Source organism: Camelus bactrianus, chromosome 12 (assembly GCF_048773025.1).
Source record: "Camelus bactrianus isolate YW-2024 breed Bactrian camel chromosome 12, ASM4877302v1, whole genome shotgun sequence".
Lineage (NCBI taxonomy): Eukaryota > Metazoa > Chordata > Mammalia > Artiodactyla > Camelidae > Camelus > Camelus bactrianus.
The window spans coordinates 22,864,093-22,888,483 of NC_133550.1; the positions used below are offsets into that span (position 1 = coordinate 22,864,093).

General features: G+C 38.1%; 1 protein-coding gene and 1 long non-coding RNA gene across 4 annotated transcripts in view; one reads left to right on the plus strand and one right to left on the minus strand.

The window, feature by feature from the left end:
* The window catches only part of PDZRN4 (PDZ domain containing ring finger 4), a 322,740-nt gene extending 315,583 nt beyond the window's left edge, over positions 1–7,157 (minus strand). The window contains exons 1-3 of one of the 2 annotated variants that reach the window (XM_045507049.2): positions 7,118–7,157; positions 3,396–3,482; positions 1,406–1,513 (exon numbers count right to left, since the gene is read on the minus strand). In XM_045507049.2, coding sequence (XP_045363005.2) covers positions 1,406–1,492 — 87 coding nt within the window. In that variant the 5' untranslated portion in view covers positions 1,493–1,513; positions 3,396–3,482; positions 7,118–7,157. Of the gene's footprint in view, positions 1–1,405; positions 1,514–3,395; positions 3,483–5,798; positions 6,539–7,117 lie in introns of those variants that run through there. The other variant, XM_010970537.3, reaches the window with a different exon arrangement.
* LOC123612979 (uncharacterized) overlaps positions 6,266–24,391 on the plus strand; it is a 61,935-nt gene continuing 43,809 nt past the window's right edge. Inside the window, exons 1-5 of one of the 2 annotated variants that reach the window (XR_012510637.1) lie at positions 6,266–6,405; positions 6,847–7,055; positions 10,869–11,266; positions 12,408–12,611; positions 12,908–13,014. This is a non-coding gene — a long non-coding RNA (uncharacterized LOC123612979). The remainder of the gene's footprint in view (positions 6,406–6,846; positions 7,056–10,868; positions 11,267–12,407; positions 12,612–12,907; positions 13,015–24,391) is intronic. The other variant, XR_006720302.2, reaches the window with a different exon arrangement.

The following is a 24,391-nucleotide window of genomic DNA, read 5'->3' on the forward strand; positions in this document are numbered from 1 at the left end:
CAGCCCTTCTAATAGTAACAAATGTAAGTAATTTGTGTTCCGTTTAACTGGAGAAACCAAAATGCTTAGAGATAAGGCAGAAATTAATAAGAACATTTGTTTGTTTGTTTGTTTAAATTATCTTGCCCTTTATATCATACTACACAAACATGGGTAGAAAGAGAAAAATTCTAACTTCAGAAACGGCAGCAAGTAAATGTTTCCACCAGGCAAACTGCCAAGACACACTGGACAGCATCAGTGAAAGCAGGTCTATGCTTTCTTGGCTACAAAACTGGAAAGAGAAAATCTTGATACACGAGACCTCTTCAGATAAAAACCACAATGTTTCAGCCAAAGGCAACTCCTCTCTCTTCCCCGAAGTGTCTAATCAGCTAATTTCTAAAGGTTATGAGCCAACGACAAACCCTAACCCTAGAGGCTCCCTTATACTTTTTACTCTCATCCTTGTTCAAAGTATTCAAAATTCAACTTTTTTTTAATGAACAAGTGATGAATGTACAGCTAAAACTTTAATCAAACTTTAATAAAGAAAAACAGTGTCCATCCTGATCGTTTACAGGTATTCAGAAAGACAGTACTAGTGATTATATGCTCTAGAACAAACAGAATGTTTCCGAAAGAACAGTGGAGTCAAGTAAATCAGATTTCTATTTATGACTTTACTAATCCATTGGAAATAACTCCATTGACAAAAGTAACCAAATTTTCAGCTAGATCAAATAATATGCTCTCAACCAGCTGAAAATTCAAGAACACTGAGGCAATAAATAGCAGTGACCCAAAATTCTATTATCACAGCTCAAATTTCACTAACTTATAAGTATTTATAAGTATTTACTTTGTGAACCCTAAATACAAACAATGTACATTAGAGAAAAATGAAGTGTTCCCACAGGGTTTTTGCAATAGGAGAAATAAAGTTGCTTCTTTTATTTTTCATGTAAAAAAGATATGAACAAGATAACTATATTAAACTAAGAAATGGTTAAAAAAAGCATTATATAAATAATTTCAAACTCTGCATATAACATACTCTACATATAACATACTCATTTAAAGATAGTAATATTTCCTCATCAAAAATGTTCTTCATCAGAGATTTGTCATCCTTTTTTGAATTGTTACAAAAAATCAACCCCTTAATAATCATACAACTATCTTTATAATTCATGGGTAGAGGTAACTTATTAAAATGGAGATATTCATGAACACATGTGGAAAATTGGGGTGACTCATTCTTCTATCGCAATATCTAATAATTAAAATAGGTTAGACATATACTCTAGTTGGAGATACACCCTAATTAAAGTCCCACACCAAGGTAAAGCAATAAAAGTTTATAAACTTAAAATACCCAAATATTTCTTCCAGGCATCCTATTTGTGTTTTATTATTGTCTTACCTCAATGATTTTGTCATGAATCTCTAGGCCATCTGCTCTATCAGCAGGTCCATTTTCCAAAATTTTCGAAACATAAATTCCTTCCATTGGTGTTTCTTCTTGTTTATTCTATTAAAAATACAAACATTAGCAGCAAGAAAGATGTAAATGAAATTTTAAGTTGCATAAAAACAATTTAATTAATGTAACATTGCCAATCCTCCCCAAACACACAACTCTCTTTCTGGGCTGGGGATTTGGCACTGAATTTTAACTCACTTAACACCAAATAGTCATTAATCAAGATGGCAGCTTTAATGAACAAGTCCAGCATCTTTGACAAGATTATCTGTTTACCTCATGTTTTGTGTTTTGCAATGTACATAAAAGCTATGGGGAAAGGGCATGTAAAAGGGCTTCTGAGTATTATTTGTAAAACATCCCACTTCTAGAGAGATGTAGCAATTTTAAAAAGGTTATCAGTTAAAGGAAACAAAAAGTATATCCAGCCTCACTATACAATTGGTTTGACATGTGGTCATGTTTTGAAAATATAACTTGGCCTCACGATGTGACATATTTGAAAATATAGCTCTCCAGATACAGATTCGACTGTATCTATTCACAGGGGAGACTAGGAGCTTACTTAAGAGTAAAATTCCAAAAGATCAATTCCAAACTGCAGGAAAACCCATTCAAAGCTAACCTTTACACAGTTTCAGGTGCAATCAGCCTAATGATTAGTTAAACCTCGAACATATAGCCAACATGGTACAAATACATTTCAGCAAATCACAAGAAACCAATTATATTGCAAAACTTACTTAGGGAAAATGCCCAGCCTCCTATAATAATGTATTGTATAATTTTAAATGTCATTCCATTTCATGGCAAGTTAAATAAAATTATTCCTCCTTAATTAGCCTTCTTTTAACATGAATTTTAAGAGGCTCCTCAAAATGCCCAATGTCTTCTAAATGTCAAAAACCTAACTAGCATTTATAAACATATTCCTTGGGGGAAAAGAAAACAAAAATGATATGCCAAAAAGCCTTCTATCTTTTTGTAATAAATGGGGACAGAAGCACAGCAGTCATTAGTTGCTAGGTTTTCAAAATGCTTAAACACAAAGAGGAAATAGATCATTGCCATCCCGACCTGAACATAGCATATGGCCAACAATGCTAAGACAGTTTCCATGGATGACATTTGCATTGCAGGATGCAAAACTTTCATGGTAGCTTATTTGGAAAATTTAAAAAAAAAAAAAAAACGTAATTTTTTAAAACCTTCGCTACCTGTTCTAGATAGGATGAAAACTAAGTTGATGTAGTATTTAAAGGATATGAAAGAACTTTGCAACTACAGTTTGGTATACGTTTATAACTCGAGCATTCTAAAACCAATTGACATCAATGTAGAAAATAGTTTTTATTCAATTAAATACAGAATTTGATTTGGGGAGCCAAAACTATGATAAATCAAGTACCTTTTTAAACATGGTATTTCCTATGTAATTGTGAAAACAATTATTCCTTATTTCAGCTCATTTTAACTCTTCATTCATTCATTCCACACATATTATAAACTGTCTGGTCTGCATTAGCATGTGAAAACTGACCAGTCTGACTTAATAAATAGGCGGTACAAGCAGGCAATACACCTGTCTAATATTATCAAACAGAAATCACCTATATTTACTGTGAAATAGGTTTATTTAAGAAACTTAACAATAGGACTATATAATATACACAAAAATGTACTATTTTTTAAAAAAGTACCAAAGAAATACAAATTGGTTAGCTGTTGTTTTTGTGTTGTTTTGTTTTTCTAAAAAATTATAGATATGTACTGGAATACTTATATTGGAATATTTGCATTAAGGAATCTAATATTTGCACTATTTTAAAGACTAAACCACTTTTTTTTTACTTAAAATTCACAAAGAAAAGCTAAGTTTTCTATTATTTTATAAGCAAAGACTGAGTTATACATTAACAAGGTGGGTTACCTGATTTTGTCGACCTCCTATAATATTGAATCCCAAAGTGTCATTTTCTCTTTCTAACACAACAGTGAATGGCTTATGTTCTCCATCCTAGAAGAAAGGGGATAAAATAACTAACTAGGTAAAAATATATAAAAGAAAGAAATGCTACAATGAAGGGTTTTTGTAACTAAATAAATTAAGATTTGAAAAAAAGAAAAGCTTAAAATCTTAAAATTAAGGATGGTTGAATTTGGGAGGTTAATTTCTTCCTCAATTTCCTTCGAAATGATTTAAATTTGAAGAACAACCATGCATGTGAGAAAAACAGATATTTTCAAAAATGACTAAATCCCTTTGCATTTTTACACATGCTCCTTTTATCCTAATATAGCATCGAATTCTGACTCCGCTGTACTTTAGAACAGATTTCTGGTTTAACCATGCAGGTATCTTTATTTTTCTCCTCCATTACAAAAGAGTAAAATAAATTGTTAAACAATAATTTTTTATATAAAATTTTCATTTTGGAAAGTCTTAAGGGATGTAAAAATAGTGAGATATTTATAAATTTCTTTTAACAGTAATAATCAGTTTGCTATTGTAATACAGACTCTGGTAGGTTACAATGATCTGAATTTTAAATGATATTCTTATTTGGTTTTGCATAATTTCTGTGTAATTTAAAAAAGAGAGGATTTGTGCAAAGTAGTGTGACTTGCTTTCCTGGTGGCCAGTTAATAGTTAAGCAAGTAGGAATTAAATCTATAACCTGCTTATTAAAAATGCCAATTTAAATATAAGATGACATAGTGCCAGACTATATGAGTTTTATTCATGAGATAGATATTGCATATTTGGTAATTATCTCTGAATAATAAAAAATGCCTTAAACGTCATCACCACAACTACCATCATCACCACCTTTTCCCAGGAGGTTTTTCCAGGCAGCGCGCACAGCAGCCCCTATTGGTGGTGGGAAAACATTTCTGAGGAGCACAGAGAAGGCTTCTGGTAATTAGTCTGCAGATCATGGGCAGTTTTTCCTCACTTCTCAGAAACACAGCTTGACTTGTTGCATGGACTTCCCTGTCATATAATCTAGCCTTGCTTCTTCCCACCAGCCATTGCTTTCCCAAGACCTTGAAACCTAAACTGGCATGACAAACCATATTTCTGTGCTTCTCTCTCGTCTTGCCATTTTGTAAATATACCTGGATATAAACACCACAGAGAAAGAATCACAGATAGCATCCAATCTTTTAATAAGCCCGAGCTTCGCTTATCAAGTAGAAACAGTTCAGTCCCTCACCCTTCATTTATCCTTTTTAGGTTCAAGGACAGAAGCTTGTAAACGCGGTGTCTGAGGTGGAGGCAGCGCAAAGCAGTCCCAAATGGGCATCCTTCTGGGTTGCTCCGCCCCCACCCCCACCCCCCGCCCCAGGAGGCTGAGGAATGAAAATAGCTCCTTGAACGGAGTGTAAGTTCTCCTAAATCCCTGCTCACCATGGCAGCGACCAACAATGTCAAACATTGTGTAGAAGTCCTTCAGAAGAGAAGGAACAGCTTTATAAACAAGCCTCTTCTCACGAGCTGCTGCAAAGAGGCTTGTTTATTCAGTCGGAAAGCGGGCGGTCCAGGAACAGAGTTCGGGGCCAGCAGCCTCGACAAAGAAGGGAAACAGCCGCTGGCCGGGAGCTCACTGGGCTAGTCTGAGCGCAGATGGATGAGTGCTCTCAGACTTGGTTCCCCCAGTCTCACACGCACACACTCACATGCCACCAATAAGGGAACCCGGAGGCTGGCCAGGATTATTTAGGAAGACCCTGCAGGTCTAAGAAATCCCACCTCTTAATTTCTTAACTCCAAGTTACCCTGGTTTCCCATATCCCTCATAATCCCTATGCTGAGAAGAAGGTGGCTCATGTGGGCAGTGTGGCAGGGAAACTAAGTCATCAGGTGCTAAATGTGTGAGGCTGACAAGGTCACAGGACACCGGCCGGCCGAAGGGAGAGAGGAGGCAGGTCGGGGAGGTCCGCGCTTCCTGGCTTTCTTTCCCTGATTGGCTTCAGGCACAGGCCAAAGGTACAAAAAATAGGCAGAGAGGGTAGGGCAGAGGAGAGAAAGATGAGGCGCAAAGCTCTGGGTGGGAAAATGAGTTTTTCTAATTCCTCTTTCTCCGCCGAAAAGTTGGAATTGAATCTTTAAGTTTTCTACCATTTCTAATATAAGTGAGAAGGGAACAATCCTTGCTAACTGCAATACTAACACACTCAACAGAGTAATAGGATAGGATGATCAGGGCGGTGGATGCTTCCTACCGCATAAGGATGTCACCTTGCAAAGGAATCCTGAAGTACCAGAAAGAACCATCCCCTTTCCACCCCGATCGGTCATTCCCCGGGTGCCGGATCCCTCCGTGCTTACCGGGCCGTGGCCGCCGCCCAGGTCCCTGGCGAAGTTGCGGACGTGAGCCATGTACTGGGTGAACTTCTCCTGGTACCTGCGGGCTGTGAGCTGCACCTCGCCCTGCAGCGCCCAGAGCTGCGCCAGCAGCGCCTTCTCGCGCCGCCTCCAGGACAGGACCCGAGGCCCGGGCCCCCGCCCGCTCCCGCCGCGGACGCCCGGAGGCCCCCCGCGTGCGCCCCGGTTCCCGCCCCTGCCGACCCCGGGCGCCGAGCCGCAGCCCGGGCGGCGGCGGCGGCGGGCAGGGCCGAAGTCGCAGCGCTCGACGTGCGCTGCCAGCTCGCGCAGCCGGACCGCGCGGCCGCAGCCACGGGCGCGGTAGTCGCACTGGATGCGCAGCTTCTGGACGAGGCTGCGCAGAGGCAGCACCCGGTACAGCTCGCCCGGCGCCAGGGGCTGGCACTGCAGCGGGCACCGGCGCCGCCGCGCTGCCCAGGGCAGCAGGCAGCGCGCGCAGAAGACGTGCCCGCACGGCGTGCACAGGGGCTCCTCCAGCACCTGGCCGCAGAGCTTGCACTCGAAATCCGGGTCCACGGCTTCGGCGAAGCGCTCCAGGGCAAAGCCCATGGTAGGGATGAGGGAGAAGGGGGAGTGCGAACGCGGAGGCCACTTTCTCCGAGCCCCCAGTCTCCCCTGCGCTTCCCCTGGGACAGCGCTCCCGCTCGTGGTGGGGGAGGAGGAGAAGGGTGAGGGGTTGTGATCTCAGAGTTTGTTTGGCTGGAAGTTTTCTGGCTCCGACTAGGTCCCCTGATTCTGCCGTATTGACACGAATAGACGCTACCTCCAGTTGGACCCCCCTCCCTCCCTCCCTCCACCCTCGCCCACGCCTTCGCTGCTGTGCAATTTATATTCTTTCAAATTTTGTCCGCCGTGTTCTGAGGCCAGTTTACATTGGTTCTTAGGAAAGTGGTGTTCCCCTTTGCCTGGACGGGGAACTTCAAGCAGTCCACGGGCAGAGCGGGTAATGGGCACAGCGCGGGTGTTGAGAAATATCTCTTCATTCCACCAGAATGGAAGCTCCGGGAGAGCAGGATCTTCGTCCGGCTTTCCGCTGAATCCACATCACCGTCCATTAAGGCGTTCTTCAATAAATGTGTTACACTTCTGTTCTTTCAAATCAGTCAACTACAAAAGCATGAGCTAAGAGGCTGGGACCGAAGGAAATCACTATGAGGTATCTACAGAGCCAGGCTTCTCAAATCACGATCCAGAAATCAGGTGAGTGTAGCAGGGCGGGAGGATGAGTGACAGCAAAGACCGGGAAAGGGCCAGGTGCTCACCTTAGGACAAATCCCTCTGAGGGAGAACTTGAACCGCCACTCAGGGCCTCCTACCGTGTGAGGACGCTAGGATTGTGTTACCGGGCAGTCTGACTCCCGGTTCAATCCGCACACCATCCATCTTCGACTTTTACCACTGGGAATGAGAATGTGATCATCTGGGCACCTGGAAAGGAGAATTAAAGTCAAGGATTATGAAAGAAAGCAGTGAAATAACAGAAATAAAATCTTAATGTACCGCGTCCCTCTACTTACCGTGAATGTACATTTTAGATGCAAACTGCCCCTTCCTCCAGTTTGACTTCAGAGCAGACAGGTCTTATGAAAACATGCAGTAAGGGGTCCTTCCCTCCTGCCCCAGGGTCCTTTGCCATCTTCTGGACCTTAGGAAAGCAAAGCAAGCCTGTCACCTGGATACACAGCCCTTACTGCCCTTTTCCTGAAGCTACTCCCACATACCTAGGATGCACTTCCTAAATTAGTCATGATGGTTCCTCATTGTTCCAGAAAACCATGTATTTTTGCATAGCCCCAAAATGTAACAGTGGAAACACATGAAAGAGGCTCCAGACTTTGTCCTTTAAATCCTTGGCACTAACTGAAGAATTAGCAAAGGCTAGTAATAGAGGCTAGTAAGAACCTTCTGAGCCTTTTTTGCTGTTTGAAAGAGGAAGTTTCATTAGAGTGCTTGAATAGCAAGTGACGATCCTGGGGTGGGTAGCCAGATACTCAATGTGCTTTTAAAGTGGTTTCAAAATAAGATGCTCTGTTTCACATTTTATACATACAGGTATTTGATAAAGTAACATTTGCGACAATGCTCTAAAGTACCCTCTCCCCTTGGCCAAGTAAATTTAGAATAAATTCCTGAGTAAATAAGAAGTCATTTAACATTAACAGCTTGAACTTATTCTTGTGAACTGCATAAACCAGGAAATGCAGAATGTTACAGAATTTATTCAAATCATTCTGGGCCACAGGTATCTATTCCCTCTTTTTTAAGGTATTGAAAAAGCTATGATTTATAGCTATGACTTTATAGGTAGGACTTGACATTTATTGTTTCACAATAAAAACAGTGGCAGTACACATTTTTAAAAACAGAAAGAAAAGAGATGGAATCTAAAAATGTTTTAGTGGTGAGGTATTGGGAAAATTAGACTTGCAGTTACTTGAAAAGAAAAAAAAATCAAACAGTGGTTATATGATGTCCTTGGTCCACCCATGCAATTCTTGTAGCAAAAGTTAGGAATGTGAGCAGATTATGGGATGAGTGATTCTAGGATGTATAACATTTTGATGGTTAAAGAAAAGATGGATGTCCAAAACCTTTGTCCACAGAGAAATAACAAATTCAAAAATGAGAACATGTGAAGTGAAGTGAAGTAATGAAGTAGGCCAAAAGGGAGCGTAGGGAAATCTTTCCCTTAGAGAAAATGAAAGGTTGAGTACTTCCCAGAGTTAAATACCAGGAGGAAAACATTACAAGAGTTGAACGTGTAGGGAATGGACGTACTAAATGAACCTCATGGTCTCTGTTCATCTGAAAATGTAGTGGCATAAAAAATCTATGACATCAGTTGAGTCAAATAGTCAGGTTTCACTTCTCAGACTAGAAAATATTATTCTATATATAAAGGAAAATTGTAATAGCCAGGAAAAGCTTGGGTTTGCTAGAAACATGGAGCCTAATTAGAGTGAGGTGATTAGCTGAGGTAAACAATGGAAACACTTGGAATAAGTTTAAAATCTGCATAAATATTTCAGCAAAAGAGATCCAGTAATATTTAAATATCTTTTGGCCAGTGAGACAAATGAGTGCCTTGGATCGTTAGTCGTTAGCTTGAGCATATCTTTATGTTTTTGCTGATCATCATTTCCTTTTAAGAATGCCTGGTTACTGAAATTTGCAGGCTGAATAGCATCACTGGATGAGGGGCTGAAAGATAAGATGCTGTCTTCCTTCTTGTCTAGCTGTTGTGCTGGCTGTGGCCAAGACCAGGCCTGTCTCCTTCCTCATAAGCTTTCATTCAGACTGAACTTGAGATTACGTGTGGCCAACTGAGAGACAACGGAAAGACATACATGTGTTCAGTTCCTCCCAGCCAAAGATCCTGGCTTGACTCAAAATATCTTTAAGTAGTCAGTGTTTGGTGGATATTTTCAGTTTGGGAGCTAGTTTTTGCTTCAGTTCACTGTCAGGAGTCTTTATTCATGAAAACAGATTAAAAAAATCAAATTGATATATCCTTTGGGCCAATTCCTAGAGCAGTGATGAAACTAGAGTATGCCTGTGGGTGTTTCCAGTGAGAAGAGGCAGGGTTCCAACTCGGTTCTGAGTCATCGCTACTTGGGAATAGGGAATAGGAGAGTTACTTATCATTGAGTCAAATGCTAAAGGACCTAATACTGAAATACTATATTCCAAGACTCAGAGATGATGAATGGAGATGAAAAAGGAGGAAGGGGTCATTTTTTTTCCCACCCCGTGCATAGATAATACTTTAAGCCAACTCATTTGTGATTTTTGTCATGTTGTCTCTTGCATTTGATTAAGAATCATATGAGGAAGTGAGCTTGAGGAATAAATTCCTGAGGAAATAAGAAATCGTTTAACATTAACAACTTGATCTTATTCTTGTGAACTGCATAAGCCAGGAAAAGCAGAATGTTACAGAATTTATTCGAATCATTTTTCAAAGAAAAATCTAAATCATTTCTTTATTTCCTATATGTTCATGTAGCACAATTTGGTACTTTAAAAGTATGAGTAATTTTTAAATCTACTATAAGAACTTGAAATCTCATCATTTATATTTTCTTTTCTCTGATTTCCTGGTCATTTATCATGAATTAGTATTTTATGGTCTATAATCAGATTTTTCTCAAAGTGCCCTAAATTTAAGCTGCAAGCATTTAAGATTACTCTGACAGTTAAGACAAAAATACCCGGCTGCTTCAGGTCAAACTAGTGCCTATGGAATATATTTTTTTCTGTATTGTTGAAATCAACATTCATTTTTGTTCTTAGCGTGATAGTTTTTGCATCAGAAGCCAGGGTCAGAATTGTACCTAGTAGCATAAATAAATATGTTTATAAAGCATAAGATAATAAGAAGTCAACTTGAGACCACTTAAAAATTCCAAATTTGATAAAAACAGAGAATTTTGTCTGTTTTCATGAATAAAGACTCATTGTTACTTTAAAGCAATTTAAAGTTGAGTTTTTGAAAGTTCGTTAAAAGCAAGGCAGGTATTTTTGCAAGATATGCTGAAAACATATTATGCCAGGGAAGAGACACTTAGGGATCTGTGTTTAACTCTGGAAAATAGAGAGTTGGTTACACCCAGAGAACAGACAGCAGTTTCAGTCCTTATAATCCCTGTCTTTTGATGTGTAGTACATAAGGAGTTACTTGCTATTATCTCGCTTTTCGACTGTCTTTGGCAAAATGAAGAGAGGGCATCATGACAATACAGCATGCTGTTTTTAAGAGGAATAAAATGATATTGTAATAGAAAAGAACCAATCTGACTCCATATTAGATCTGTTATTTGGCTTTTACCCTGTGCCCTGTTTTCTAGGTTTAGTCTTGCTAGCTCTGCACCTTTTGTAAAAGAATGTCACCTTTAGCCTGAAATATACAGGAGAGCCTATTCTCAAGGCTCTGACCTTTAAGGATATTAACACTTTTGCACTTATATAAAGATAACAAGTTGCAGAATAGAAAATAACATTTGTTTTGTTAAGAGATTTTACAGGGGCACCATGACCTGACCCACAGGGACAGCTGCAAGAACAAAGAATTCCTGCACCAAGAAGTTTGCAACAACCAACCATACCCTCTCCCCTTTTAGTATAAAAGGAGCCTAAATTCTGACTTGAGGATGGTGCTCCAAGACATTAGTCTGCCGTCCTCTCTGTCTGCTGGCTTTCCGAATAAAGTCGTTATTCCTGGCCCCACCACCTTGTTTCCCGATTTATTGGCCTGTTGTGGAGTGAGCGGAATGAGTTTGGACTCGGTACAATATGAACAAAACTATTATGTACACCAGATACAGTAAATGGTTTACAGTAGCTGTGCAGTCTCTGTGGGAATGAATTATCAGACAAAGCGAAATGAAGAATTTGAAGACAACCAAGTTCAAGTGAGATATTAAATTAAAGGTTTTGGTAACTTTCAGTTCACTTATGTTCTGATTTTCTAAAGTCTCTGAGACATTAGTTAGGGTAACTTAATTATCCTATTTAAGAGAGGTCTATTGTGAGAGAAGTTTCGTACAGGAAAATATATTACATCCTGTAGTTAACCTTGATTTTTTGCTACAACTCTGTGGGTCACAGTCACTGACAAAGAGGAAAGATACCAAAAACAACTATAAGAGCAAAGATGTGGTAACTCTTACTATGTGATAGGCACTCTTTACATGCATAATCTCATTCAATTCTCCCAGTCACCATTTTGGGTAGATACTATTATTATTACTATTATTATTCCCACAACTTGCCCAAGTTTGCACAAATAGAAAGTGGCAGAACCTGGGATTAACCAAGATCTGCCTCTTTGAACAGTTTTCACTCTTAAACACTACACTATAATGGCTTTTTTCCTCTCACATCTACTGTTGAGTTATCTTAGGACAAAATGTGCATATCAAACTTTATCGTGAATGGAAGCTCTAATTGTGTCTTTTTGAATCCCATTGATTAAAGGGTTATCACTTTTTGTTTTCCCTTCTTTAAGGAGAGAAATTCTAAAGGCGTATTTATTAGAGGTCTTTGAGCAATTGATGTGACTGGAACTATTTATGCCATTAATCGTTCTGTGTAATACCAATGTGGTGATATTTTTAGGTCACTTTGTCCCTCATGACTGGTCTCAAATAGCTGGGAGCTTTCTATATAGTAAACCAATTGTCTCAGTTCCTTAAATCCTGGCTTAATTAATCACTATATACTTTGGTTGAGCCCTTATTTTGTGTTTATTTCTTTAATGAAAATTTTCTATGATTTAATATCTTCTAGTTGTTTCTCCAAAAGTAACAAAATTTTGAGATAAGGTAAGCTCATTAAATAAGCTAAATTGTTGCTTAGTAGAAGCCAACATATTCTTCTGTTGAATGTCATTTTTTGGTTTTTACTACTTGTTGTAATTGTGTGAGAACCAGAGCCTTAAATGAATATTGTAAGCAGAGTTTAAAGACAACACTAGAAAAAATGTCACAAATCACATTTACCCTCAATACAGGAGTTCCCTTCCATTTGAGGTTTTGCTTTGCCTGGTTTCAGGTACCCATGGTCAACTGCTTTCCGAAAATATTAAATGGAAAATTCCAGAAATAAACAATTCATCGATTTTAGATTGCACAGCATTCTGAGTAGTGCCATCCCACTCCAGCTCACTCAGGGTTCCCAACTCTGGACTTCATCATGGCTTGATGCTCCGGGATGCCCCCAAAGCAGATGGTCCGCCATCTGACCTATCGTCGGAAGGTCAGTAGTTGCCTAAGACTACGTCACAATGCCCACGTCATCCACCTCACTTCATCCCATCATGGAGGCATTTTTCAGCTCACATCATTGCAAAAAGAAGGTTGAGTACCATAAGGTAGTTTGAGAGAGGAGTCTACATTTGCATACCTTGTAATTCAGTATATTGACATAATTGTTCTATTTTGAGTCATTGTTAATCTCTTACTGTGCAAATTTATAAATTAAATTTTATAATAGGTATCTATTTATAGGAAAAACATACTGTGTATAAGACCTGATATTATCCATGATTTCAGGCATCCACTGGGGGTCTTGGAGCATATCTTCCACGGAAAAAGAGGACTCCTGCAACTCTCCGTTGGGTTCTGAAACCACTTGTTTGCCAATTTTGCACAACTCAAAGGTAATCCATAAATAGCTAATATTATTTATTAACAATATATTTCATGATAATAACACACTTTTTTTTTAAATAAGAGGAATTAGAAATTCCACATGAAAACTCTGTTGACTATAACAGGGCTTAAGAAGCAAAGAGACACCACTGTTTGTTCTATCACACCAGGGGTTTGGGGCTGAATTATTTAATCTCAGTACTTCAGGTGTAAAATGACATAATTAACATCTTTATTCTCCTGCCTCCCAGATTTCTATAGTATGCTTTGAATGATTTAATGACCATTTATAATTATAGTACAAAATTATCATATACTGCAGTATGAGATGTGAAGCAAGTTTAAATTCTAAGCTCCTAAGTTCAGGGTATTCTATTCTTTATTAATATGAAGTGAATCTCAGGGTTGCCAACAACTGGCTGTGTAATAATTGACCAGTTTAGTTCACCTTTTCCTGGCTTAGTTTCTTATCTGTAAAATGAGAATAATAATTACATCTACCTCATTGGGTTGTTGTGAGATTGAGTGGGTTAATAAACGAAACGTAGAACCTTGAAGCATAGTTAATATTATGTATTTTCCCTCATTTTGCATTCCAGAAATATTTTATGAAATTATACATAGTGAGCAGGGTATACCTGTCTCACAACATGGAATGCCCTCCTTCCAGAAAAATCTCATCATGTCATTTTAATTTGCCTTCTTTTTCCCCTGTGGAATTAAATATTTTTAATGTTTATTGACCATGGTTATTTCTCCATGGAATTTACTCTTCACATTTTTCTATCATAATATGTGTCTTCTAATCATTGATATGAGTCCTGTATATATTAAGAATACTCATTTTTATCAGCCTGTGTGACATTGCTAAATTCTGTTTATGATCATGTCTTTGAAAGTTGAAGGAAAAGAGCGTAAGTTTTTCTTTGTAAAAGGAGCTTAAGAAATAGACTATCAGTCATCATTGTGTTGTTCTGAGAAGAAGAAATGAATCTTTGTTTTGTCTATGTCCTGTCACATCCAGTGAATAGATATGTCTTCCCTGTTACATGACTAGAGAGAAGTGTGTACCATTCAGAGCAGCTTTGAACACAAGCTAGGGAAACCACTTCCCTCCAGGATTCTTCCAATGAAATTATTGAAACACCCAGATCAAGCTTTCATCTATGTTGCAAATCCAATTTTGTACTAAAATTGTACTTTGTTATGAAGAACCATTTTTATGCAACTTTGCATACACCATGCAGTATTCAGTGGAATGGTTGTTTAATGTTAAGTAAATATGATAATTTAAATTATGTGCAATTTTGGTTCACAGTTCAGGTTATGGTGAGAGTATTCCTTTATGGACTCATCCCAGAACTGCACACCGGATTTCTGATTGTAATAGAGAGGCTGATGAATTCCATTCTAGCACTTCTTGCCAACCTCCTAGCTCCATGCTGCTGACACCTGTCAGATCCATAATCACCATCCAAGTTACAAGCCTTTTGGATTAACTGTCCTTCCCTAACTCCTTCCTATTCAGTTCCTTTATTTTTATTTATCTTGTTAAAATTTGATTATTTCTTTATTTAAATTGATGTACAGTTGCTTTACAATAGTATATTAGTTTCAGGTGAACAGAATAGTGATGCAGTATTTTTACAGATGATACTCCATTAGATGGAGTATAATGGCCATAGTTCCCTGTACCATACAGAATATCTCCATTATTTGTCTATTTTATACATAGCTGTTTGTATCTCTTAGTCTCATAGCCCTAAGGTGTCCCTCCAACCTTCCCTCTCTCCACTGGTGACTGCTAGTTTGTTTTCTATATCACTGAGTCTTTTCCTGTTTTGCTGTACATATTTGTGTTATTTTTTAGATTCCACATAGAAGTGAAATAATACAATACCATCTCTGACTTATTTCACTAAGTGTAATATTCTCTAGGTCCACCCACTTTGTTGCACATGGTAATCGTTCATTCTTTTTCATGGCCGGGTAGTATTCCATTATGTGGGATATGTATCACATCTTCTTTATCCATTCATCTGCTGATGGGCATTCGGGTTGTTTCCATTTCTTGGCTACTGTAAATAGTGCAACTATGAACATTAGGGTGCATGTATCCTTTCTTTCAAATTAGGGTTTTCATTTTTTCTGGATATATACCCAGGAGTAGAATTGGGGGTTACATGGTAGTTTGATTTTTAGTTTTTTAAGGAGCCTCCACACTGTTTTCCATAGCGGCTGCATCAATTTACATTCCAACCAACAGTGCACCAGGGTTCCTTTTTCTCCACTTCCTCTCTAAAATTTGTTATTTGTAGACTATTTTGATGATGGCCATTCTGACAGGTATGAGGTGATGTCTCATTGTGGTTTTGATTTGAATCTCTCTGATGATTAGTGATATTGAACATCTTTTCCTGTGCCTATTAGCCATCTGTTTGTCTTCTTTGGAAAATTGTTTATTGAGTTCTCTTGCCCATTTTATGATTGGATTCTTTTTTTTTTTTTTGATATTGAGTTTTATGGGCTGTTTGTATATTTTGGATATTAACCCCCTGTTGGCCAAATCATTTGCAAATATTTTCTCCCATTCCATAGGTTGTCTTCTCATTTTGTTGATGGTTTCCTTTGGTTTGCAAAAGATTTTAACTTTAGATAGGTCCTGTTTGTTTATTTTTGCTTTTATTTCTTTAGCCTTAGGAGACAGATCAAAAAAAATTCCTACAATTTATGTCAAAGGGTGTCTGCCTATGTTCTTTTTTTACAGGTTTTATGGTTTCTAGTCTTACATTTAGGTCTTTAATCATTTGGAATTTATTTTTGTATATGGTGTGAGGAAATGTTCTAACCTCACTGGTTTACATGTAGTTGTCCAGTTTTCTCAGAACCACTTGTTAAGAGACCATCTTTTCTCCATTATACATTCTTGCCTTCTTGCTGTAGTTGAAATGACCACAGGTGTCAATTTATGGGCTTTCTATTCTGCATTTAATCTATGTCTGTTTTTGTGCCATTACCAGCACCCAAGCCCCACACCTCGTGGCCTTTCTTTCTCTATGTAGTATGTATCTCTCTAAATAAATCTGCCTTTACTCAATTGTGGCTAGCTTTTGAATTCTTTCCTACATGAAGCCAAGGACCCACACTTGGCAGGGCACGTTGCCATGCAGGCGGGGCTCAACAGAGACCTGGGACATGGCCCTCCTCTCACCCCATAATTCTTTTTTCCTGTATTGTAAGTGCAAAATGTGCACAATGATTATAAAATATTTGGTTATTCTATAAAATCGTATTATACAATATATAAAATCCCTTGTTCAAATAATATGAAATATAATTCCATCCAAAATGTTTTTCCTAAAACCTGACCTACATCAATAAATATGGATAAAACTACATATTTCATGCATCTTTTCCCAGAAGTCCTTTTTTTCAGTTAAATAATCTAAAGGAGAGTTGCCTATAAAAGTACCTTAAACATTAGATTTCTTTTTGACTTTTCACACAGTTATAAAATTCAACCTGCCCTAAGTGTTGGCACAAAATGAGAATTTCAACTTAATGTAAATCTTGCCAAAATACTTAAGAAATATAAGCCGACAGATCTGGAGAACCATCTGGCAGCACTTAATGATGTCAAGAACGCACACCCCTGACCTAGCAGCCCTCTCCTGGGAACATCTTCCATGGGTTGATCCTGGAGGCTTGTCGCAGTTTTGCGTGGGGACTGGGAAATTATAGGAAACCTAGGTGTTCATCTCTAGGAGACAGGAGGAAGTATGGTAGAAATAGCCTGTGGGCTATGCACAGCGGTCAAAAGCAATGATTTACATACACGTTAGAGCTCACAAAGTCACAATATTGAGTTAAAAATAACTACAAACGTATCTGTTGCAGGATACAATTTTTGTAAATTAAAAACAGATGCATTCATAAAACAACAATGCACATTTTTCAAGGATACAAGCATATCCAAGGACAGAGATTAAGTGCATTAAAGCAAGTGGATATGGAAGGAAGAAATTTGTAGTGGCATGTGGGAATAAAAGCAGGGAAGAAAAGAAAAGGAAAAAAAAAAGAAAAGAAAGCAAGAAAGTGAATTGCACAGGCTTATGATGATGATGTGTGATGAACTGATGATTATCATTAATTCAATTCTCTGTTTCTGAGGCCCAGTCAAAACACAAGAGAAAAAGCGAAAAAAAAAACAAAAAAAAACCCCAAAAAAACAGAAAAGCAGAGAGTGAAAGAGGAGAAATGATGGGAAGGGAAGGGAAGGAAAAACCACAGGCAGGTTATTTCCTGTGTATCCATTTAACAGCTTCTCCTGTAAATTTTTCATGGTAGTTTCCGTTCAGCTGGCATACCTGCATTTCACCAAAGCGTCCCCCCTGAAGACGACTACGTTCACTATCCCTACTTAGAGTAGGTTCATATGATGACTACAGAGACATTTAGATATTAAATTGATGGATTTAATCCATACTTGAAAGCAGGAAAAAATAAACTGCCTCTCTAGCTGGCTTTGTCCTCTACTAAGTCAGCTGAACATGTCCTGTAAGAGGAGAGTATTTATAGCTTTTCTCAGTCTGAAGGCTCTAGGACAGATCCCTTCCTTGTATCTTCAAGCATCTGGTGACTGCAGGCATTCCTAGATTTGTGGTTGCATCCCATCAATCTCTGCCTCCACGGTCACCTTGACTCCTCTGTCTTTCCCCGTGAATCTCTTATCAGGACACTTGTCATTGTATTTTGGGCTCCCCCAGATAGTCTACATGATCTTATCTCAAGATCTTTGATTTAACTATATTTGCAAAGACTCTGCAAATCAGGTTGTAGTCACAGGTTCTGGGTGTCAGGGTGTGGACATAGTTTTTTTGGGAGCCACCATTCGATCCACTATAACATCTATTTTCAAAGTACAGTTCTGTCATCTCCTAAGTAATGTGGGTACGTTGCTTTCCTGTGCTTCAGTATGTTGATCTGAAACAGTGGGAGGGCTATTAGATAAGTTAGTATGCATGTAAAGTACCTTAGAGTTCTTTTTTGTGTAAATATTAATTATTACTGAGTTATGATGAGAGGTGGACCCATTTACCATGGGGCAAAAAGACTTTAGAGGCAAGATATTACTAAAATACACTTTCCTTCTCTTTACAATAGCCTATCTGGATCTCTTACATTATCTCTGATGATATCCAGACTCTGGGCTTGACCACAGAAAAACATTCCAAAGGAGATATGGTTATATGCTAGTAAAGTGTGTATTTTTTGCATGTTTTGTGATTTGAAAAACACTACTGTAAAAGCCTCCCATTCTCAAAAAGTGTTCCCTACCAGCCAGGTAATTCAAGAATTGATTCATTTGTCTTTTTGGGTTTTTTTTCCTAAATTAGAACACCAACAACAGGAGTCCCCAGTAAACTTTCCAAGGAGAGGAAAAGAGGAGTAGAAAAATATATTTGTAAAGAGGCATAGTATTTATAAACATTAAATAATTTTTGTCCCAATCTAAATCTGACTTCCACCATTTATTCTACACCATATGGTTTATCATCTAAGGAAAGGCAAGAACAGATAATACCTAGAATAGAGGTTCAAAGCTGACTTTCCTGTAGCCATAAATAAGTGATATTCTTGAAAATCAGGACTTATGTGGATAGAAAAGTTCTTCTCCAAATTCTCAAAATGTTCATGTCAGGAGCCGCTCTAAAGGATGTGAACCACAGAGTTTTACCATAAGTCACAGGGTATGTCCTCAGGATATATCACCAGTACAGGGCTCACTTAATGTTTTCACAGACAGAGAGAGTTAGAGAGAGGGAGGAGGGGGACGAGAAAGAAAGAAAGAAAGGAGGTGAGCTGATCAGACACCTGGAACTTTCCCCACCCTTCCTGGAGCTAAACCCAATGGGAGCATTGTTAGAAGAGTGTGTTCCTCACCCTCTTCACAGAGTTGGAACATTTCCACCTCCCTTGGAAATGCTCAGGGCTTGAAACAGCAACCTCATCGCTGTTTTCCTTTGGCTTCTCTGCCATATGAGATGGATTTAGAAGTTGCCAGGTGCTCCACGTAGGAGTTTACAGAAAATCAGATGAGTAGAGAGATAAAGAGAAAATGGTTGCCATGGAGGAGAGACAGGTGACCTGGAAACAGAGACTTCAGGGCAGACAGCCCAGACTTGGGATTAGCTGGACCCAGAAAGAATGGTTCTGGATATTTTGTAGCCATAAAAATATCAGAGTCAGCAGAGGGAGGAACATCGAGTCAGGTTTGTCTGGGACTGAGCTGGGCCCCAGAACACGGCTCTTCCAGTTTTAAAGCTGAGAAGGCCCCAGGAAAACCAGAATGAGGTGGAAGTTGCTCACCCCATCCAGCTTTAGCTGTGCTAAAAGTTCCACAGTAGGGGCCTACGGATCTGAGGCCTAGACCCTACTCCATCTTCACATGGTCTTATAAATTCCATCCCCCTTGAAGACGTCACCTTAACTGGAAGAGGGGATGGAGGAACAGTCCTGGGTGGGGATGAGCTGGTGGAGAAACCCTTAAACACTAAGCATTTCCTTGAAAGAGATTGATTTTACCAAAACAGGACTGTTTAAATCAGAGGAAAATCCTTATCATTGATCAGCTTATGTCCTGCCTCCTTTCAGCACTGTGGGATCCAGGCTTAGGAGCAGGAGGAGGTCTGTTATAGAACATGAAGGAGCTATAATTTTATGGACGTATTTGGGTTGGAGTACAGAAGGGTTTGACATCACGCCATCTGTGTGGTGGCTTTGTAGTGTGTCAGTTCAGCTAAGCTGGACTGATGTCTTTCCGATTCTTTTCCCTGATGGTGTTTACTACTTTCCCCAAAGTACTTCAGTTTCTATCAAAAGGCTCTTTTGTCTTCCTGCCTAGATAGATAGATAGAGAGATAGATAGATGAAAGATAGATAGATGATAGATAGATAGACAGACAGACAGACAGATCGATTGATCTATTTTTTGGAGCTGGGATGAATTTTTTCTACTTTTTAAAAGAAATCCATATTGAACTCACATTTCTCCACACCAATTGATAATCCTGGTAAATATTAAAAAAAGAGGTTGGATAAGTGGAAAAATCTCTAAAATTCTTATTTTTAGGAGAAAAGGGGATCTAAGCTTATGTCACTGGTGCTGATGATTTTGACAGTCGAATTCCAAGCTGGATGATTCTTCTTATTGATTGCATGTTAATTATAAGGTACTTAGGACACTGAAAAATAATTTTTCCCTCTGCAACTTTTTAAGTTATCTCTATGTCAATGTAATATTAGTCAATCAGCATTACAGAGCACAGCTTTGAACTAGTGCAAGATCATAAAATCATTATTGAATGTGTTCCTTAGAATATCAGTAGCAATTAACATTCTAGAATTGTATAGAAGGTCTGTGTTAGCAACAGAGCAATAGTTGGAAATTGGACTTGGGAGTGGAAAAGATTGAAGAGTGAAAACCAGATTGGTACCTAAAGAGCTATGCTTTATTTTTTGGTCTAAGTTATTCAAGGCTTTTTTTATTTTTTTCTCACTTATACATTTAGGAGAAATGCCCGCCCCATTGCTTGACACAGTAGACATTAAATAAATGCTTATTCCCCTCTCCTTTACTTTTTTAGAATGTGGAGTAAAAGCATTGAGGTCTGAGTTCCCTTCATTAGAATGCATTTCAGAGAAGGGGAAAAAAAGAAGCTAAGTTAGCAACTCTTTGTTCTGGCATTTTGAAGGCTCCTGGAACCTTGGTATGGAGACTTGGATTATTTGACTCTGATCCAAAACTCTAGGTACAAGATGAAGCATCAAATAGCTAGATTAAAAGTGGGCAATAAAAATAACTACTTCATGGTAGATCAGAAATCCTATCAAGATGACCCTGTGTCCATGGCTACACATGTACTTAATAACATAGGTTTTAAGAGATTTTTACAAACATTTAAAAACTATTTTTTTAAATTTATTGTTTTTATTGCAGATGACTTGTGGCAATGAGCAACTATCATTTTCTTCTTTCTTTCTCCCAGCTTGCATGGAAAAACAAATTACTTGCTGTACAAAATAGAGGTTATCAGCAGCACTGCTGATTGACGGTATAGCTGCCAAATACCAAGTTATAGTCTGACGAACAGTATGACTAGTGTTCCTCAATAGCATTTCATCAATCACAAGTCAGAAAATTCCCAGCAATCAGTATTTTCTTTGGATCAGTAATGCAACTTAATAGTGGCAGTTAGCATAATTAAAGGCCAGTGACCAGATAAAAAGTCTTAGTTTGTAATTTTTTTTTTTTTTTTTACTAAGAAAGGATATGTATTAAATGCTATTTGAGCTGAATCCAAAATATGGGGGAAAATCTCACCAATATGATTAAAAAGCTTTCAATGAGTATTTAATGAGTACCTACCTACCCAGTGCCCATAAAGGACACTTGTGGAGAAATAATGGTAGAGGATATTAGTCTGTTCCCCAAGAGTTAACAATGTGATTGGGTAAAGAAAATGAATAGATATAAAACAAAAAGCAAAATCTCAATAGCTGAAAATGAAATATTATAGGAGATCTAAGGATAAGCAGAACTATGTGAGTTGGAATTATCAGAGAATAACATTGAATAACGTAGAAGGTAAACTTCAAGAGGATGTGCAAATAGAAGGCATTTCAGTGGTCCATCTTGTCCCTACAAGCTGACTTCCTATATGAACCCATAAAAACTTCACTCAACAAGCATATACAAAGGCAACTGTGTATCCTACTAATTGTTTAGGACAGGAAGTTCAATGCAGTAAAAAATTATACAGGTAGTCATACATTTTGTAGCCATCAGCACTTGAATGGCAGTTGAAATTATGAACATACACAAACTTGAGGACCCAGAGACAGGGACAAAGAACCAAAGATGGAGTCCTGGGTAAAATACAATGATAGATTTTGAGAGATGCAGGGAAATTATTCATCTGAGGCACCTAGAGTGGTAAGTAGTTATCAATTTCAAGGCAGCAGGAGCAAGATAGGAAATGATATTGGATCAGCAAGCAGTAAGTCATTGGTATCATTTGAGAAAAGGAGACAAAGGCCAGAATGAGTGGATGTATTGAATTAAAAAGCATCATCAACCTTTAGAAAAGTTGGATAGTGAAATAAAAAGAGAATTTTCATATAATCTAGAACATTGTGGAAACACTCAGATAGCATTAATATTCTTTTAAAAAAAAAGATGACCATTGCTTTGGTGGCTATTTCGGTATATCATATTAGAGAAAAAACATTTCAAAATAAAAATAAAATAATAATAATAAAAATTATTGTAAAATTATAACATAAATTATATTATATAATATATATTATTATATGTGGTATATTAATATAGTATATATAAAATTATATGTTATATAATATATAATTTTTATATTATATAATATAAATTTATAATATTATAAATATTAATAAATCATAATAAAAAATTTTTTCTCCCATTAAAAGGCAGAGTGCCAAATGTGAACACAGTAAACTGACCCTTCAGCATTACATAGGACAACAATGCAGATTCTGATGGTGTTCTTTCATACCATGAAGACACATGATATTTTAAATAAAGTTGATTTCTAATTTAACCTTTTCACACAAATTATTACAACAAAATGACGAAGCTCTATTTGTAGAAGATGCTTGCCTTCATTGCTAGAACAGTCTCCCTGCTGCTAACATGATAAGGACTGCAAAGTCATAATACAAAAATACATGCATCCAAGTACATGCATTACAAGTAAAGTATCCAAGAATTCCGATGAAAAACTCAGGGTGCCTCTTAGAACTGTGTCTGCTAGGAGCCTCTAGCTGGCATCCCTGCTCCCCAGTACCTGCCAGGAGCCTCTCTGGCCAACAGAACAGAAACTCCTCTATAGGATTCTGGTCTACAGTAGGACACTCTGCTGCTGGCTGTGGAAGCACATGTCAAGGGGATGAGATGCAGCTCAGCAAATTGACTGCTGCTGAATTTGCGAAGCTCGCCTGCCAAATGCAGGGATTGAATTGAACACAGCCAGCTTTTCTACAGTTGAGAGGTCCTAAGCAAGGCTCCTTGCTGCTATTATAGGTGACAAGCTGGTGATCATATAATTTATCATCCAAACCAGGACATATTTAAGAGTAAAAGGGAGTGCTATTTAATTACACTGGGGCAATGGGTATAAACCAAGTCTGTTGGGTCTAACGGGAGAAATGATTACTTTATTATGGCCCCACCCAGGCTCTATCTGGCCATTTAAAAGGCTTAGGAAATCAATATCTTATGGTACATCTGAAATTCACTTGCCATACTTAATTGGGAAGCTCAACTCTTGTTCTGAAACAGGGAAATTGCATAAGAGTCAACCAATATGGTGAGGCTTCAAGAAGAGTGTAGCCAAGTATACACACCACGATACCTGTGTAGCCCTCTCATTCTCCCTACGTTGAAATAGCCAGGTCACCACCCGATCGCTCTCTGAGAAACCCATCAGCTGATAAGTTTTACCCCTGCCCCCCCATACACACAGAACATTCAGTTTGCTCTTTAATGCCCCACACTTAAATATTTTGAATGGATAGACAAGGATTTCCAGACATTTGTAGAAAGAGTTTTCAGATGAAACAAAAAGAACGAGACAAGCAGGGGGAAATATATATATATATTTTTCTCTTATACATATATACATATATTTTCTTATATATATATATATATATATATATGAGAAAATGGAAACAATGCAGGCAGTAGAAAAAACACTATGGATACTATCCTCATGAAACAAGAACATGATGTCCAAAATAGGACTTGAAGGGAGAGAGGGGCTATGCAACAGCAAGCAAGAGCCTTGTTAAAAATAGGAGAGCAGAAATAAGAGAGAACCACTTGGATGCTAGATGATGAGATATAAAAAAATACAGAGAATCAGTGTATGAGAGAAGCCCAGGGAGATCTCAAGGAAGCAGCTGAGATGCACGTCTAGTGGATAGCAGTGTGTTTGGAACTTCAGAGAGAATGCAGTCTTCCCTTGCTATCCTCAGAGAATTGGTTCCAGGACATTTCTCAGGTACCAAAATCCACAGATGCTTAAGTCTCCTTTAAAACATGGTATAGTGTTTGCATATAACTCATCCTCCCCTATACTTTAAATCACCTTTAGATCACTTATAATACCTAATACAATGTGAATGTTATATAAATAGTTGTAAATATACTGTAAATGCTATGTAAATAGTTGTCCATGTACAGCAAATTCAAGTTTTGTTTTCTGGAACTTTCTAGATTTCTTTTCAAATGTTTTTGATCTGCAATAATAAGCAATAAAGGAATAGCAAATAATAAACAAAGACAATTAT